The 15,127-nt window shown below is 34.5% G+C and overlaps 1 protein-coding gene across 1 annotated transcript in view; it reads left to right on the forward strand.

Annotated features, from left to right (window-relative positions):
- LOC126830433 (uncharacterized) overlaps positions 1-15,127 on the forward strand; it is a 40,288-nt gene that overhangs the window by 5,089 nt on the left and 20,072 nt on the right. The window contains exons 4-14 of the mRNA XM_056102887.1: positions 443-511; positions 1,572-1,656; positions 2,144-2,293; positions 6,482-6,871; positions 9,498-9,609; positions 10,639-10,758; positions 11,383-11,517; positions 12,080-12,272; positions 12,959-13,058; positions 13,639-13,766; positions 14,468-14,608. Coding sequence (XP_055958862.1) covers positions 443-511; positions 1,572-1,656; positions 2,144-2,293; positions 6,482-6,871; positions 9,498-9,609; positions 10,639-10,758; positions 11,383-11,517; positions 12,080-12,272; positions 12,959-13,058; positions 13,639-13,766; positions 14,468-14,608 — 1,623 coding nt within the window. The remainder of the gene's footprint in view (positions 1-442; positions 512-1,571; positions 1,657-2,143; positions 2,294-6,481; positions 6,872-9,497; positions 9,610-10,638; positions 10,759-11,382; positions 11,518-12,079; positions 12,273-12,958; positions 13,059-13,638; positions 13,767-14,467; positions 14,609-15,127) is intronic.

Raw genomic sequence — 15,127 nt, forward strand, 5'->3', positions numbered from 1 at the left:
TTATAATTTAGTTTAGTATAGTATTTATTTATTGACAGCATTTCACAACATAGATTTGAATAAGGGGCCCTTATGCTCATGGGCCCCTCGTGCACATGCATTGCGTACATGGAAAACTGGCTTAAGTGTTGGGATGGTTAATGCTTTAGGAATATTATATGATAGACATAGACCAGGGGTCTTGTTTCAGTTATATTTGCCAGCCTTGACTGACTGGCATTGAAGTTGACCGGCTGGATAACAGTCTGTCACTCAAATTCGATGCTCTAAAATTAGAGTTTCAAAGAATTTAATCTTAAAAAAAACACATTAAATACTATTAAATTAATAGTTTTATGTATAAAATCACTTAAAAATATGTTTTAAAATTTACTTAATATTCAATTTATTGCATTATTTTTTTTTATTATTATTTAATGATTAACATTTTTTGTTTCTGAAGGGAAAATACAGAAAAAGACACAAAATTCTTCCAAATTATAACCACCATGTTGTGTGATGTCTTAAATAAGTAAGTACTTGATCCCTGAATATAGATTAAGAAGCTACCCATTTGACCACGCACATAATCCCTACTTGATCCCTTTATATCCATTAAGAAGCTACCATAGTTGTAATTTGGTACCAGTGAACCCTGAAGCTGGGTTGGTGTTGAATCCGCATGTCCTGGACCACATCACTTAATCCCTACACAGTCCTTATACATTAGTTAGAAGCTGTAATTTAATACCAGTGAATCTTCAGCCTCGCTTCATGTTAAATCCTCGTGTCCTTGAATGAGACACAGCTTGTCTATTGTCCTCCGTAATGCACAACTGACAAAAGTAAACCATGCTATAAAAGTCTCTTGGCCAACACCAGGATCGAACTAGGGACCTTACCTTACCAGTGTCCTACCCACTGAGCCACCATGGCTCACCATTTATATGGAATACATAAATGGTTAGTTATACATAGGGTGCAATGTTTTGACAAGTGTTCTCTTATTGTTATCTAACACAAGATGATTTATCTTTATAAATAAGTGTGTATATGTATGTTCACCCATCACAATTTTGTCGCCGCGGTCCATCCCCACATATGATTTAGGGCATTGAATTTGCGCAACAGGCGAATCACGATTCTTTGCTGCACTCCAACCTCACATTCTTTAATGTGTGCACATGGATCATAAGGTTTGTCATTGAGTCAAGTGATGTATGGTTTCAATTAGTGTTTTTTCTCCAGTTCCTCTGGTTTCAACCCACAGCTTATGACCCCAATGCTCAAGCAAATTATTGAAATAAAAGTGAACCATATGTTAGCCCTGAAATAACCTAGTTTGTGTTGAGTGGATGTTAAACCTTGTTTCTCTCTGGCTTTAATCGAAGTGTCACATTAAATGTATAATATGGCACCTGTCACAGACATTGTAAAACACAAATAGACGCTTTGTCAGACACAACCCCTTTAGTGCCTGTCAGTGTTTTTATCACTGTAATTGTAATAAGACCACAATAATGAAAGGTAATTAGAGAGACTTGATCTAAAATTACATTAAGTTTATTTGTATGAGTTTTGTGTTTATATAGATGTGAAGGTAAACAACAGAAGTTAGAAGTAGAGAAAGTATTTTTATGGTATAAAGCAAATAAACATAATCTTCATAGTGGGCCTGTAAGTCATTCAACTTTATTCTTTCATATAATTAAGTTAAGAAAATTGTGTTTCATAGTATTTATGTTACATGGCAGTCCTCTTTTATCTCTGATAAATCAAGTGGTGTATGGATGGGACAGAGGAGGCATAGAAATATTTGAAATTACCGCTGTTAACTTCACTGTACAAGCTGCTCAACTTGAATATTAATAAAAGTTAATTTCGTCTGTTTTTACACATTTAAAATGTCTTCCATTCTCACATTTCTGTATGCCACCTACATCTATAGTGATTAATAAAACAAGCCTAAGCCCTCCGCATTTATATTCCCTGGCTCCGCTCCCCATTCTCTCCCCATTCTCTCCATTCCCCCATTCTCTCTCTCTTGTTACAATGACAAAATAAAAAAAATCCATTACCACTGATTTTTTCACCATACAATATGTTAGTCCCAAAATGACTGGAAGTGAAACCCTATTTCATTCACTCTTATTTGCTTCTGTAGAGATTTGGAAAAGAGAATCAGAAACAAGAAGCACGGGAAGCTTTGAAAAAGTTGATGTCACTCGGTCATTTTAATATGCCACAACTTTCAGAAGCTGATCAGCTTTTTACACATCATGCACCGGCGCCGGATAGTGATTCAGAAGATGAGGTAATTATTTGATAGGCATTTAGTAATTCAGCATATTAACACAAGGTACAGTTTTATAGATACACAATTACACAGTTTATTACTATGCGACGAGGAAACTCTCGTTTTCATTAATAAAGACGAGAGTTTCCTTGTCAAAATGTTGTATAGTAATAAACTCAGTAATTGTGTATCCATAAAATTGTACCTTGTGTTGTTAATATGTTCAATTACTAAATCCCTTGTGTTAATTATTTATTTCTAGATTTATCATTGTTATCTATTCATGCCATTTTGTTTGATCAAGATAGTTGTGTTAAATGCTTTTTTATTTTGATGAGTTTGTTAGCACGGTTGTATATGATTTAGCGCCAAATTTGAAGAATAGAAAATCAAAAACTTTGAAAAACAGTAAGACCATACTAAACAATTGACAAATTTGAAAAATCACATGGGGTACCAGAAAGGAATTCCTGTCCCCATGTACCCGTGTTTCAAATACCATTTAAAGACATGTCTGGGCTGGGAGTAGAACAATTATGGAGGTGATAATTTTACATACATTAATCCAGTCCTATCGCATTCATAAATACGGTGCAGCTTTCCATTTCCATTTGGAAAAAGAGCCTACACTATTTTCCATATAAATTATGTTGTGTTTTTTTTATTTTGATTCCTCTATGTCTAAAACAAAAAGTGAATTGAAATAATAAAAAAAAGATTTATGACTCAAAATAACTTTGTGTTTAATGGACAATAAACACTATTTCACACCTTTATCACTCTTACATCATAATATCATGAAGTGTTTATGTAAAACTATAATATTATTCTAGTTACTATGATATAAGTAGTAATCTATATGACTGTATATAGTCACACCTGTAAATCAATATCTTTGCCAATAAACTACAATAGTTATTTATCACCTTTCTTCACCAAATCTAAGCTAAACTAAATAAACATAATTAACCACTGAATTAATTTGTTGGCCAGGGGCCTAATTATTTATATATTCGTACATTTTGCCTGAGAAGTCATATTTTGGCTAATTTGAGATTATGATCAAGTGTGATAAGTTAGAGACCAGAATTTAATCTTGACAGCTAGGCCTAGAATTAACAAGTAATAGTTGTCAGACAAAACTAGGTATTTTGAACTTGGTACCGGATACGTATTTATAAAACTAATAAAAGAAAAAACCCAGACAATATGAGAGGCACCAGACGGGTTGTGACAGGTGCCATATTTCCAGACTTGCTGACAACGGCATTTCTGACAACTCTTCTTCAAATTTCAATTTACATCCAATCCAGTGTGTACACGAATGGACCTCAGTCATCTCAACGACTAGAAAACCAATTGGCTGCAGTCTCCAGCCAACACTGCCCCAGATCGGCAAACTGGGCTTGAACAATTCAGTTCCCTTATTACCCAACTACCGAGTAATAATTTACTGGTAAGTTTCAAAATAGAATATCATTTTTTCACGAATTGCACTTTTTGATTTAAATTTTTAAATTAGTTTACATAAGATATGTTATCAGTGCAGACTTACTGAAACCAGTGTTCTAATTAGACGATGTTTTGGGGCTGTTCAATAAAAAAAGGAACCCAGTGTATCAGCTACTAAGTGTTTAGGAACAGAGACGTTAATGGATAAATGAATGAAAGTAAATGAACGAATAGTCAAACTGTTAAAGTATAATATATTTAGTTTTCAAAGTATTAAAAGTGACTGAATGAATAAGTGATATAATAGATCAAATGAAATAAATATCTTTGAGATTTAATTGCTTGGTATGTCGTATAAAGTTATAATAACAAGAGTATAATAGATTATGATATATTGATCTGTATTGATCTAATTATTGGATTAATTTATTGATTAAATGGTGTTTATACCAGTATATTATAGCTAGTATTAATAGGATTATAAACTGACATACCCATACTTACACTCTTATTACACAAGTTTATACCTACTTAGGCCACACCAGTTGAAACACCTATTAAATAATTCGTTTTTTTCGTGGGGGGGGGGGGGAAGAGATGAAATGGGGTTTGACATTCTATACTGTTCTACTTCGACTGGGGTAATGAAATGAAAACGGGCATACACCACACAGTGTGCTATGAGGGAAATTTTGCCTGGAAAACAGCGCCACGGCCTACTTTATACACATCAATGTGTACACAGGACTTCCCATCCCAATGATTATACATTGTCCTTTGCCAGGCCCTCTGTCCTACACCACTGACATGGTGGAACCATGTCGTATAATCCTGATGAACTTTCTCAGCCAATGCAGGGGTTGAACACAATTCACCATGGCCGTGGGAGAAAATAGTTTTAAAACAATAAATACTTGTTTGTTCTTCTAAGATCAGAGCCACATTGGCCACACTAATTTGAACTTTTGTTCTTTTGTTATAGCTATTAAAATTTGTGTTATTTCTTGGGGAAAAATAAAATTTAAAACTATAAGTACTTTTTATAACCTGTTTGCTCTATTCAAAGGCATTTAGTTTCACATTTAAAAGTTTTGAAATTTCAAGTTGTTGCTTCTTATTTCTTGGGAGAAAACAATAATTTAGAAATAACAGCTTTTAGTTCCACAGTTTTGAAATTTTTAAACAAAAAAGTGTTCACAATACTCAAGTGGCTATTATTTCTCAAGACTCTGAAAAACTCAAAATTCATCTGGTTTGGCCTTAAATAAGTGTTATAACTCTTACTGCACTGACTTGATCTTAGGCCAAAAAAAATAATAATCCTTCAAAAAAGGTTTTGTCTTTAGTGTTAAATTGTATTGGAGAACTAAACACAGCTGTACAACTATTGGATAGGGTGAGGAATTTGAATGGGTTAATGGGTATTCTTGACTTTTTTCAAAATGACGGCAAGCACACACTTTGGTATGAGGAAGATTTTGTCCAGACAGTAGCATGATTACTTCTTACTCTTATTTAGATATTTAACATGCTACCAGAGAGAGACAGAGACAGAGACACACAGACAGACAGACAGACAGACAGATGGGTTTTAATGTCCACTGGACACAGGCTAGATCATTTTGAGACTTACATATATGGTTAAATTTTATTTCAATTATTCGTTTGTGCGTAGGGGTCTTTAGCAGTGGGAGGAAACCGGAGGACCTGGAGAAACCCCACGAGGTTGGACAGGTGACCCTACCATTTGACTCAATGACAAACCTTATGATACTACGAGCACGCTACCCATTCGGCCATCCAACCCCCCTAACATGCTACCAATGTCAACACAGGACCTTCGTGTTTCATCCCATTCGAATGACTATGCACTTTTCCTTACCAGGCACTTTGCTCTGCACCATTGACAAAGGGAGACGAGACTGTATAATCCCGAGGAACTTTCTCTACCAACCCTGCAGGATCAAAACCCTAGTCAATGAACCAATATAATTAGACATGAACAAAAACCAGAATCATTGAATTAATTGTAATTGGCCTGATAGTGTATATAATATGTATGTAATAATGTTTATTATGAGATAATCCCCATGTTATATATTAGAATAGTATAATCCTGTACCTATCACTATATATACTTTATTGTATATATTACTCTGGTTTGATCACCATTCTTTCACAGTCAAACATCTATATAGGACTACAGGTGCTATATGTACTATATTATATATTAGGAATAGAATGGGGTTTAGTGTCTCTGCATCACAATAATCAAGTCAATTTTAGACAAACACCATCTTATTTTTTATGTCTATGGTTACATGTGTAATGAAAGGTAGGAGAATTTTGCCTGGACAACAGCATTTCTGCCAACTGTTTTCATGCACGCCAATGCTTTCTACGAAGAACCTTAGTTTTTGTCCCATGCAAACATCTAGACACAGTTTCTGTGTCAACCTTGCAGGTGCCATCTCTGTCCAGTAAGAACCGGGATTGATGTGTACAGTTTGTTGTGCATATAAAAGATCCCTTGGCAGTTGAAATTTAAAGAAGAGTTGGTGGAGTTTGTCCAGTCAAAATTTGCATCCATACAAATTAAATGTACCACATGTTAGTCTCAGAATGACTAAAAAAATGTGTTGACAGGAAATTAAACCTCATGCCTTGACTCGCATGTTGATTTTAGCATCTATTTTATCCGGTACCATTTTAATTTGTAGGTTCTGTTTCAGATAGATGTTTTTTTGTTTCTAGTTTCAGGTTTCAAAGATTCTTAACAGTTGTGATGATGATTTCTCTCAGCCGGGAATAGACAATTTCTCTCAGCCGGGAATAGACAATTTCTCTCAGCCGGGAATAGACAATTTCTCTCAGCCGGGAATAGACAATTTCTCTCAGCCAGGAACAGATAATTTCTCTCAGACAGGGATAGACGATCTTTCGTCTGCCGGGAATAGCAATAGTCATAGTGGTATTGACCTTGACCTAACTACCGAGGTTGACTATGAAGAGGTGTTAAATCGTGATAGCGAATGTGGCGACAGCGACCAGGAAAACATGTTTATTGATGTTAACAGAATGTCCATCCCAAGAGCGCAGACGGCTTATTCATCACCAATTCAGTTTAAAGGGAGAAAACTCCAGGTATGTTACATTTGGTGACCACATAGATAGAGTCAATTGGTTTGTTTTATATATGCATCAGTGGTCTCATTCCATGGTTGTACTTGACGAGGACTTTGGTTGCCAAGATCGTGGCCTAGTATATATCAAGCTTAACAAGGGAATCAGTTACCTTGGAATTAACAATAATTCTAAGAAAATTTACAACTATATAGTCTTCTTTAAATTGCATTTAGTAACTGGATAGAGTAAAAACAAATTAGCATTATAATGTTGAGAGAATACTCTTTGAAACGTCACCTTAAAATACACTAGTAGGCTTACATGTAGGGGCCATACTATATACCGGAAAACACCGGAAAACAACTGGAAAACACCATTTTATACTGAATACCGGAAAACACCGGAAAAACACTAAATACCGGAAAACACCCTAAATAGGTAACCCGGTGTACGGTTTTGGACCAAGTGAGTGCCGATGAAGGAAGGTCAAGCTCATTACGATGTTCGTTTTACAAATAGCCCCCCCCCCCCCCAAAAAAAAAATTTCCGATTTTTTTTTCTCCAAAATTTTGTTAATGCCTATTATGTTTTGAATGTTTTAAAAGACGCAATCAGTCTACCTCCATCATTGACCATATTATATTTTGTATTTTAATTTTTGTTTTCAGTAAATTTCAGTGTTTCAGTAGATTAAACACTGCCCTCGAAGGGCCCCATTATATGCCGGTTGCGCCGGTCTCCTGATTCTTACTAGTAACGCTGGAATCAGGGTGGTACGAATTAGTGGAAGGCGCGACTAGGCCAACTCCTCCCTAGGTAACAAAAAAATCGCATCATAAAACGGCAAGTATCATCAAAAGCGAGTTAATAAATCTCTGAATAGTTCGACTTGAAATTCCAGGTTTAACCGCTATGTGTCCTAATCACCAAACGAAATGGATGCCACGCAATTCTTGGACAGGCTGTAATCTGAAATGTGTCTATCCTTTCCAAGAACTATCCATCTCGTTGGAAGGGCTAAAAATCTACTTGTTTCTGAGCTTACTTTCATTCCAGGATCAAATATAATCACTTGAATCATAATAATATTCAACATATTCCATCATATTCCGAGGGCCACACACATGATTTTTTTCTGGATTACTTTTCAAGCTTTTTTCCCCAACTTGTTGACCAGTTTTCCTTGAGAAAACTCCAACTTTCGCCCAATTGTCCATGAGAAAAGTACATATTCTATCTTATTACATTGACGGGAAGTTGTAAGCTGGACTTCTGTAAAAAAGGTTGTTCGATAAATTTTCAAGGAGGCAATTGTTGTTTTTGTTTGTGAAATAGAGGACTCTAGCCGATGAGGCTAATTTCTCCCAGAGAACCTCTGGCAACCAATTTGTTTTATGTACTACTATCGTAATAAAACATTACTATGTTAACCACTTCCTGGTGGCTGAAGACTTACACCGAATGCGTATTCGGAAAAAAATGTCCCCGAGAAAATGTTTTCTCCGACAATCGATATTCGAGATGTCTTCTGTTGCACAAATTATACTGCACTGTGTAAGAACTTGCATCCTTTGATGGAAAAGTATCATTTGCACTATTTCAAAGTAAACCTGCATTTTCTAAAAAAATCTCGGGCACAGTTTACTCTTCTAAGTTTTCCGGTCGCTATTTAGTAACCCGGAGTTTCGTCCTCGAGTGTGGTTTTGGACCAGGTGAGCGCTGATGAAATAAGTTCATTAACATACAAGCGAGCGGTCGCCTACGGTCAAAGAAAAATTTCTTTTCAGATTTTTTTTAACAATTTTTTTCCAGTATTTTTCTCTGTAAAATTATTTTCTACTGAATGTTTTTTTTTTAAAACCAATTTTTCGGAAAAATTCGAATTTTTTCTTTTGTGACAGAAAATTTTTTTCGTCAAAAAAATTTTGGAGAAAAAAAAAACTAAATTTTCAGATTTTTTTTAAACAATTTCTTCTCCAAAATTTCTCTCAAAAAAAAAATCTAAATTTTTTTCCAGTATTTTTCTCTGTAAAATTATTTTCTACGGAATGTTTTTTGTAAAACCATGTTTTCGGAAAAATTTGAATTTTTTTTTTTTGTGACAGAAATTTTTTTTCGTCAAAAAAATTTTGGAGAAAAAAAAATCGGAATTTTTTTTTTTTTTGGGGGGGGGGCTATTTGTAAAACGAACATCATAATGACCTTGACCTTCCTTCATCGGCGCTCACTTGGTCCAAAACCGCACACAGAGGACCAGGCTCCGGGTTACCTATTTAGGGTGTTTTCCGGTATTTGGGATGTTTTCCGGTATTTGGGATGTTTTTCCGGTGTTTTCCGGTATTCAGTATAAAATGGTGTTTTCCGGGTGTTTTCCGGTGTTTTCCAGTATATAGTATTGCCGTACATGTAGTTGTTTTCCATAAGTGTGTTTTTTGTTTTTATATAAATCTCCAAAATTGTAATTAATAGTTCCTGGGTGAAGTGTTTTCTTTACCCCAGGGATTCTGTGTAATTTTTGGCTCAGTGCACTAAATACCTTTATCCATCCCTGGTTTTCTTCATGTTTCCTGATATCCTAGTTCAAGTCACAAGTTGGGATTAAATGACATTGTTGTATAAATGAAATATATTTTGTAATTATCAGCAACCTTTAAGTCGAGGTCCACAGAAGATGGTTCATTCTATAGCGAGTCTGGTTAATCCACACATAACTACACCAGAACAAACAGATAACTCTACCACTACTAGTATAAAAGGTAAGATTGATTTCTAACAATTTAAACTTTATCTTTAACGGATATCAATGCATCTGAAATCTTAGTTGCAGTAGAATTTTATCTGGGATATCCAAGAAAATTAAGTGTATTTTAAAAAAACATTTCAGATCTTTATATTTTATGTGTTATCTTGTATTAAAATAGTTATGTTGTTCATTCACAAATAAAGGTGTAGGTTGTGTCAGTTTTGTAAGAAACAGTATGTTGGTCAGACTATCACGCCTTTTAGTACCAGACTGGTCATGATTGTTATGTTTGCACTGTGCTGGATAAAATTCCTCAGAACGATAAAGCCAAACTTAATATTGCAGAATCATTTTGGATCCACAGATTATATTCTGTATAGCCTATTGGTTTAAATGAACTGACTGTAATTTAAATCTACACCTTTTCTATTATTCCTGTTTTTAACCGTGACATCATTTATCTATATTTAGCTTTATTCTTTATATCAAAGTTATGACGTCATATTAACATTATGACTTCACTGGTTACTATGACTCCCCCTGAGCTTCAAACAAATTTTATTTGTGTAGTTGTGTTCTTTGAACAAGTAAGTTTTTATACCCCCACATTTTCATGTGGTCATATATTGTGGTCTCTCCTGTCCGTCTGGACGTCCGCTCACAATTTGTTTGTGGACACTATACAGGTCACAATTTTTATTGAATTTTGACGAAATTTGAAATAACAGTCTCCCAAAGATCTTGGTTCCTTTTCGAAATTGGCATGTATTGGACCGTAGTTTCATGAATTGTTTGAAAAATCACAGTTTTAGCTTGTTGACCATCTAGAAGTAACAATTTGTATTCAATTTTAAAAAACGTTTAAATTTATCACCGTTACACCCTAATATGATTGAGTTTGTGGAAAATGGATCGAAACTGCCCGTCAATATGGCAACTGTTGGTTTAATTTATCTGCATATGTCATATACATAAATACAGGTGATAGTTCATTGTGAACAATTATCAGGTATGATGTAGCTAGTTGTTTAATCTGTTATAGGTAGTAAGAATGACCAGAGTGTAGTTTTTCGACCAATCACAGTACCTAATACAAGAGCTGATATGTTAATGACATGGCAAGCCTTTAATAAAGAAAGAACATATGGACAGGATATTATAGGTAAGCTATGAAATTTAAATATTTAGTATATTATATCACCATAATTCTTATTTTGTGGAAGAGAAGAATAGGAATATATTTTTCTGGTACTAGGAAGAATCAGGGGCCCTATTTAAGGAAATGTAAAAACCGAGCCCAAAGATTTTGGAGTTCCCCCCAAAAATATGTTACAGAAATATATGTGTTTCAATTTGTTTTATGATTTTTTATGTTACAGAGAGATAGGTTATTAATAACTAAAGGACTTTACCTTAAAATCATGATTTTAAGATTATTTCATTGTTGGTTTAATTTGTTTGAAAATAATGGCTAAATCCAAAAATAGAAGGGCTACCAAGAAGTGTTATACACTCAATGATGTGCAAAGAGGGGCAGAAACCGGATCGAAGGTTCAGGGGGACATCCAATCAAAGAGTGATATTAAATAAAACTAAGTGTTTTTTAAATATGAAATTATCCCTAATGCCACAGAATGAATTGGCCCCCATTATGGTTAAATTCGCCTCTGTTATAGCTTGTTATAGCTGAGATTATTTTGCCGTAAAATTCTAAAATAGTCCTTGTACACTTTTTATTGGCTTCATTATCATATATTAAACTCTGTTAATTATTTTTATTTTTAAGGTAAAATGAATTTTGTTGGTCGAAGTGGTACAGGTTTAGATATCAGATATAACGCACATGAATCGGCTGAGATGCCTGAACAACAAACTAAACAACTTATACGAGAACTTACTAAAGATGGGAAAAAAGTTAAAGGTTAGGATTTATAGAGACATTGCTATATATTTTATGAAAATCTGTTAAAGCAGATATGTGGACAAACTGAAAATCATCACCCCTACGGGGGTCTGGGACAAGTCAATGGCGTGAATGGAGCAGAATTAAGAAAAAAGAGCATAGGCCTATGGTCCAGTGCGGTGCGAAAACCACAGTGATTCTGTGGATTCTGAGAGTAGCACAAGTTAATAGAATATAAATATTGAACATTTTTTGTATTAAAACAGAAGTTTGAAACTTCAATCAATATACAAATCTGAGCCAGTCCGTTTAAAGACAACAATAAGCCACTAATATAAGATTAATATAAGGCTAAGTGAGAAACCTTTAGCCAAAAGTCCATCATATTACAAACCCCACCAGTCAATCAAATCAATTCACAATCTTGCACTGAACCCAAAATGTGATTGACCCGGTACATTTATTGATCAACTAGATCTGGGACTGAATGGAATTGAACCATTTTTTGACCTGTAGTTTACTTATAGAGACTTTAAAGGTTAAATAATGTTGTGAAAAGATATTTTGGTTTTATTTCTAGCTTCAAAATCACCAAGAGGAAAAGAAAGTGTTTTAACCAGTCAAACTTTAGAAGATTTTTACGAAACTGCTGACAAATTTTATCCGTTAAAAGTTCCCAAATTAACGGCTGATGTCCCCAGATCAGCTTCCAGTAAAACCCGAACACACACGCCAGCAACACCATTAGGAAGACATCTTATTAATGTTGACAGGTCAGACAAATTTATTATTTTATAATAATGCTCCTTTTTTAAGTGGTTTGTGTTTGGGGATTGTCTCCCTTGTTATGATGCGTTTGTTTTCATTTTGAATGAATTTGGGTATACCGATAGGTTTGAATATATTTTGTTGTTGTATAGAGAGTATGTATAAGTTTAAATATAATTTGTTGTTATATAGAGAGTAGCCTATGTATAAGTATTAATATATTTTGTTGATACATATAGCGTATGTATAAGTATTAATATATTTTGTTGATATATAGAGAGTAGCCTATGTATAAGTATTAATATATTTTGTTGTTATATAGAGAGTATGTATCAGTATTAAAATATTCTGTTATATAGAGGATCTCCAACAAGTCTTTTTTGATATGAAAAATATCAACACAAGTCGATAATTTTAAAAAGGAACGAGTCTTTGCCAAGTTTTTTTTACATTATCGACGAGTGTTCATATTTTTTGATATTAAAAAAGACGTGTAGAAGATTTCATTTATCACCCAATCCTTTCTTACACGCACAGATAAATAAATAATATAATTCTTTGGGTATAAATAAAATTCATGTAAAGCAATGTCTCTTAGGAGATATCGCTCAGTAGAATATGAAAGTTATCACACAAACGATATCTACTGTAGAATGTGTTATTGAGTGATAAAGTATTAATTGTGTTGTAGGGAATCACCAAGAGATATTCCAGCAGTTGATATAAAATTAGATACCTTGGTTACTATGATTGATAATGTTACAGATGGTATGGAACAGTATAAAGAAAAGGTAACCATGGTTGTTTTTATATTTATGTCATATTCTGGCATTCTTGGATAGCCATCGACTCCCCCATTTATTAAGCCACAGTGGTTTGGTGCCTATGGCACTGGCACATTAATCAGAACGTCATGGGTTTGTTACCATGCTTGCTGAGAAAGATACTTAGGATTTTCCAAGGTACTTTCCCATCTTTGTGGTAAAGGATATGTTTGACAAGGACTTATTCGGATGGGATAAAAAAAACATGTTCCATGTACACCACTGAGGGTATGTTAAAGATCCCCTGTCACTAGTAAATAGAAATAAGAGTAGGCTGTAGTGCCACTGTCAGGGCAAAATTACACTCATAGCTCATTACATGTCTTTATTAGCCCAGCGCATGCAGAAGGACAAGAGAACCCTCATCGAAATGTTGCCAGAAATAAATCTTTCAACATTTTTTGCTTCATAAGAATGAGAGAACTGTCGTCGAATTGTCACCTCTCCATATAATTGTGTCATGCAGAAAAGTGGAATGTTTAAACCCATTTTAATTCATGATTTTAAAATCTTGATGTGTCTATATAATGTTTGTATATTTTAACAGTTGATTCAGCCAGCAAATCATGGTTTCCGTCGTCCAGCAGTAAGTGATTTACCCACCACACCCACTCCTTCATTATCACCTGCTAATTTTACCATGATAAATCAACCAATGAGACACAATACACCCATGTAAGTAAATATACTAAACGATTACACCTACTTAAGGATAACAATTACTAATTTATTTGTGCGACGTTTCAAAGAGTATTCTCTCAACATTATCAAGCTTATTATGAGAGAATACTCTTCGAAACGTTGCCAGGTTTTCATGTTTACACTTAAAAATTTGTCACCATATATTTTTGTTCCGATCTTCAGTAATTTATATTACATTTTAAATAACAAGATGGATACATACAGCGCAGTGTATACTTACATCTGGCCACTGGATCCATTCTCTTGATCTGATAATTACGTTTGTTATTTATTGGGGAGCCACGATGGCCTGGTGGTCGCAGGTTTGCTACCGGTTTTGGTCGAGAAAGTTCAATAGAAGTTCCGACATTGTTTCCCCTAGTCAGTGGTGCAGGACGGGGGGCCTGACAAGGACAGCTGTCTAGTCGTCCGGATGGGATGAAAAACCTAGGTCCTGTGTATGCATTAGCGTGCACATAAAAGATCCCTTTGAAGTTGGAATTCAATATTTCATTTCATTTTGTTATTTATTGTATGAAATCTCTGAGTATATTGTGTGTCCTGTCGATAGGTTTATCTTGTGTAATTGTTTATGTGTGGTGCAGTCCTCCTGCTCTTACTAATACAATATAGAAAATCAGACTGAAAAAAAATTGATAATTTAACTGATCATGTTTTTTGTGATTATTTTACAGTCAACCACCATCATCAGCTGTACATGGTACGTGTGTTACACCTGTAGCTGTCAATCAGTTATCATCAACACCTTTACCTATCACTCCACTACCTGGTATAGATTGGAGAGGTAAAATAACACCTGATCCTACTAGATACAAGTAAGACAATTTACTTTTTTTGGTGAGGGGCAAGGGAGAGATAGTCTAACATTAACACAAGACAGATGACTTTTTGGGTTGTTTGGGCTAGAGTCATAATCGAGTCTTAAGTGTTCCAACTCGATTGCTCAGTTTAAATCTAAACTTAAGACATATATGTTAGATCATTAACACAAGACACATTTCTTTTATGGTTTCTTGGGCTGGAGATAAAATCGAAGAAGTCTAAAGTGTTCCAAATCGATAGCTCAGTTTAATTCTAAAATTCAGACATGTTCATGATGTATTATTCACAGTAGCCATTGACATATTACCTCGCTTAGAGCATGCAACTTGGATGGATTACTCACTCTATAAATGCACATTATTATTAACATTCATATTTTAGATCATAAGGCCTGTCATGTATGCAAGCCACAGGTTTAATCACCTTCAGCCTTTCTCCAATTGGAAACTGGGATCAGGCATCTTTAGGATAACTGACATAATTATTTATGAAATATTTATTGAAGGAATTAA

This window comes from Patella vulgata, chromosome 8 (assembly GCF_932274485.2).
Source record: "Patella vulgata chromosome 8, xgPatVulg1.2, whole genome shotgun sequence".
Classification (NCBI taxonomy): domain Eukaryota; kingdom Metazoa; phylum Mollusca; class Gastropoda; family Patellidae; genus Patella; species Patella vulgata.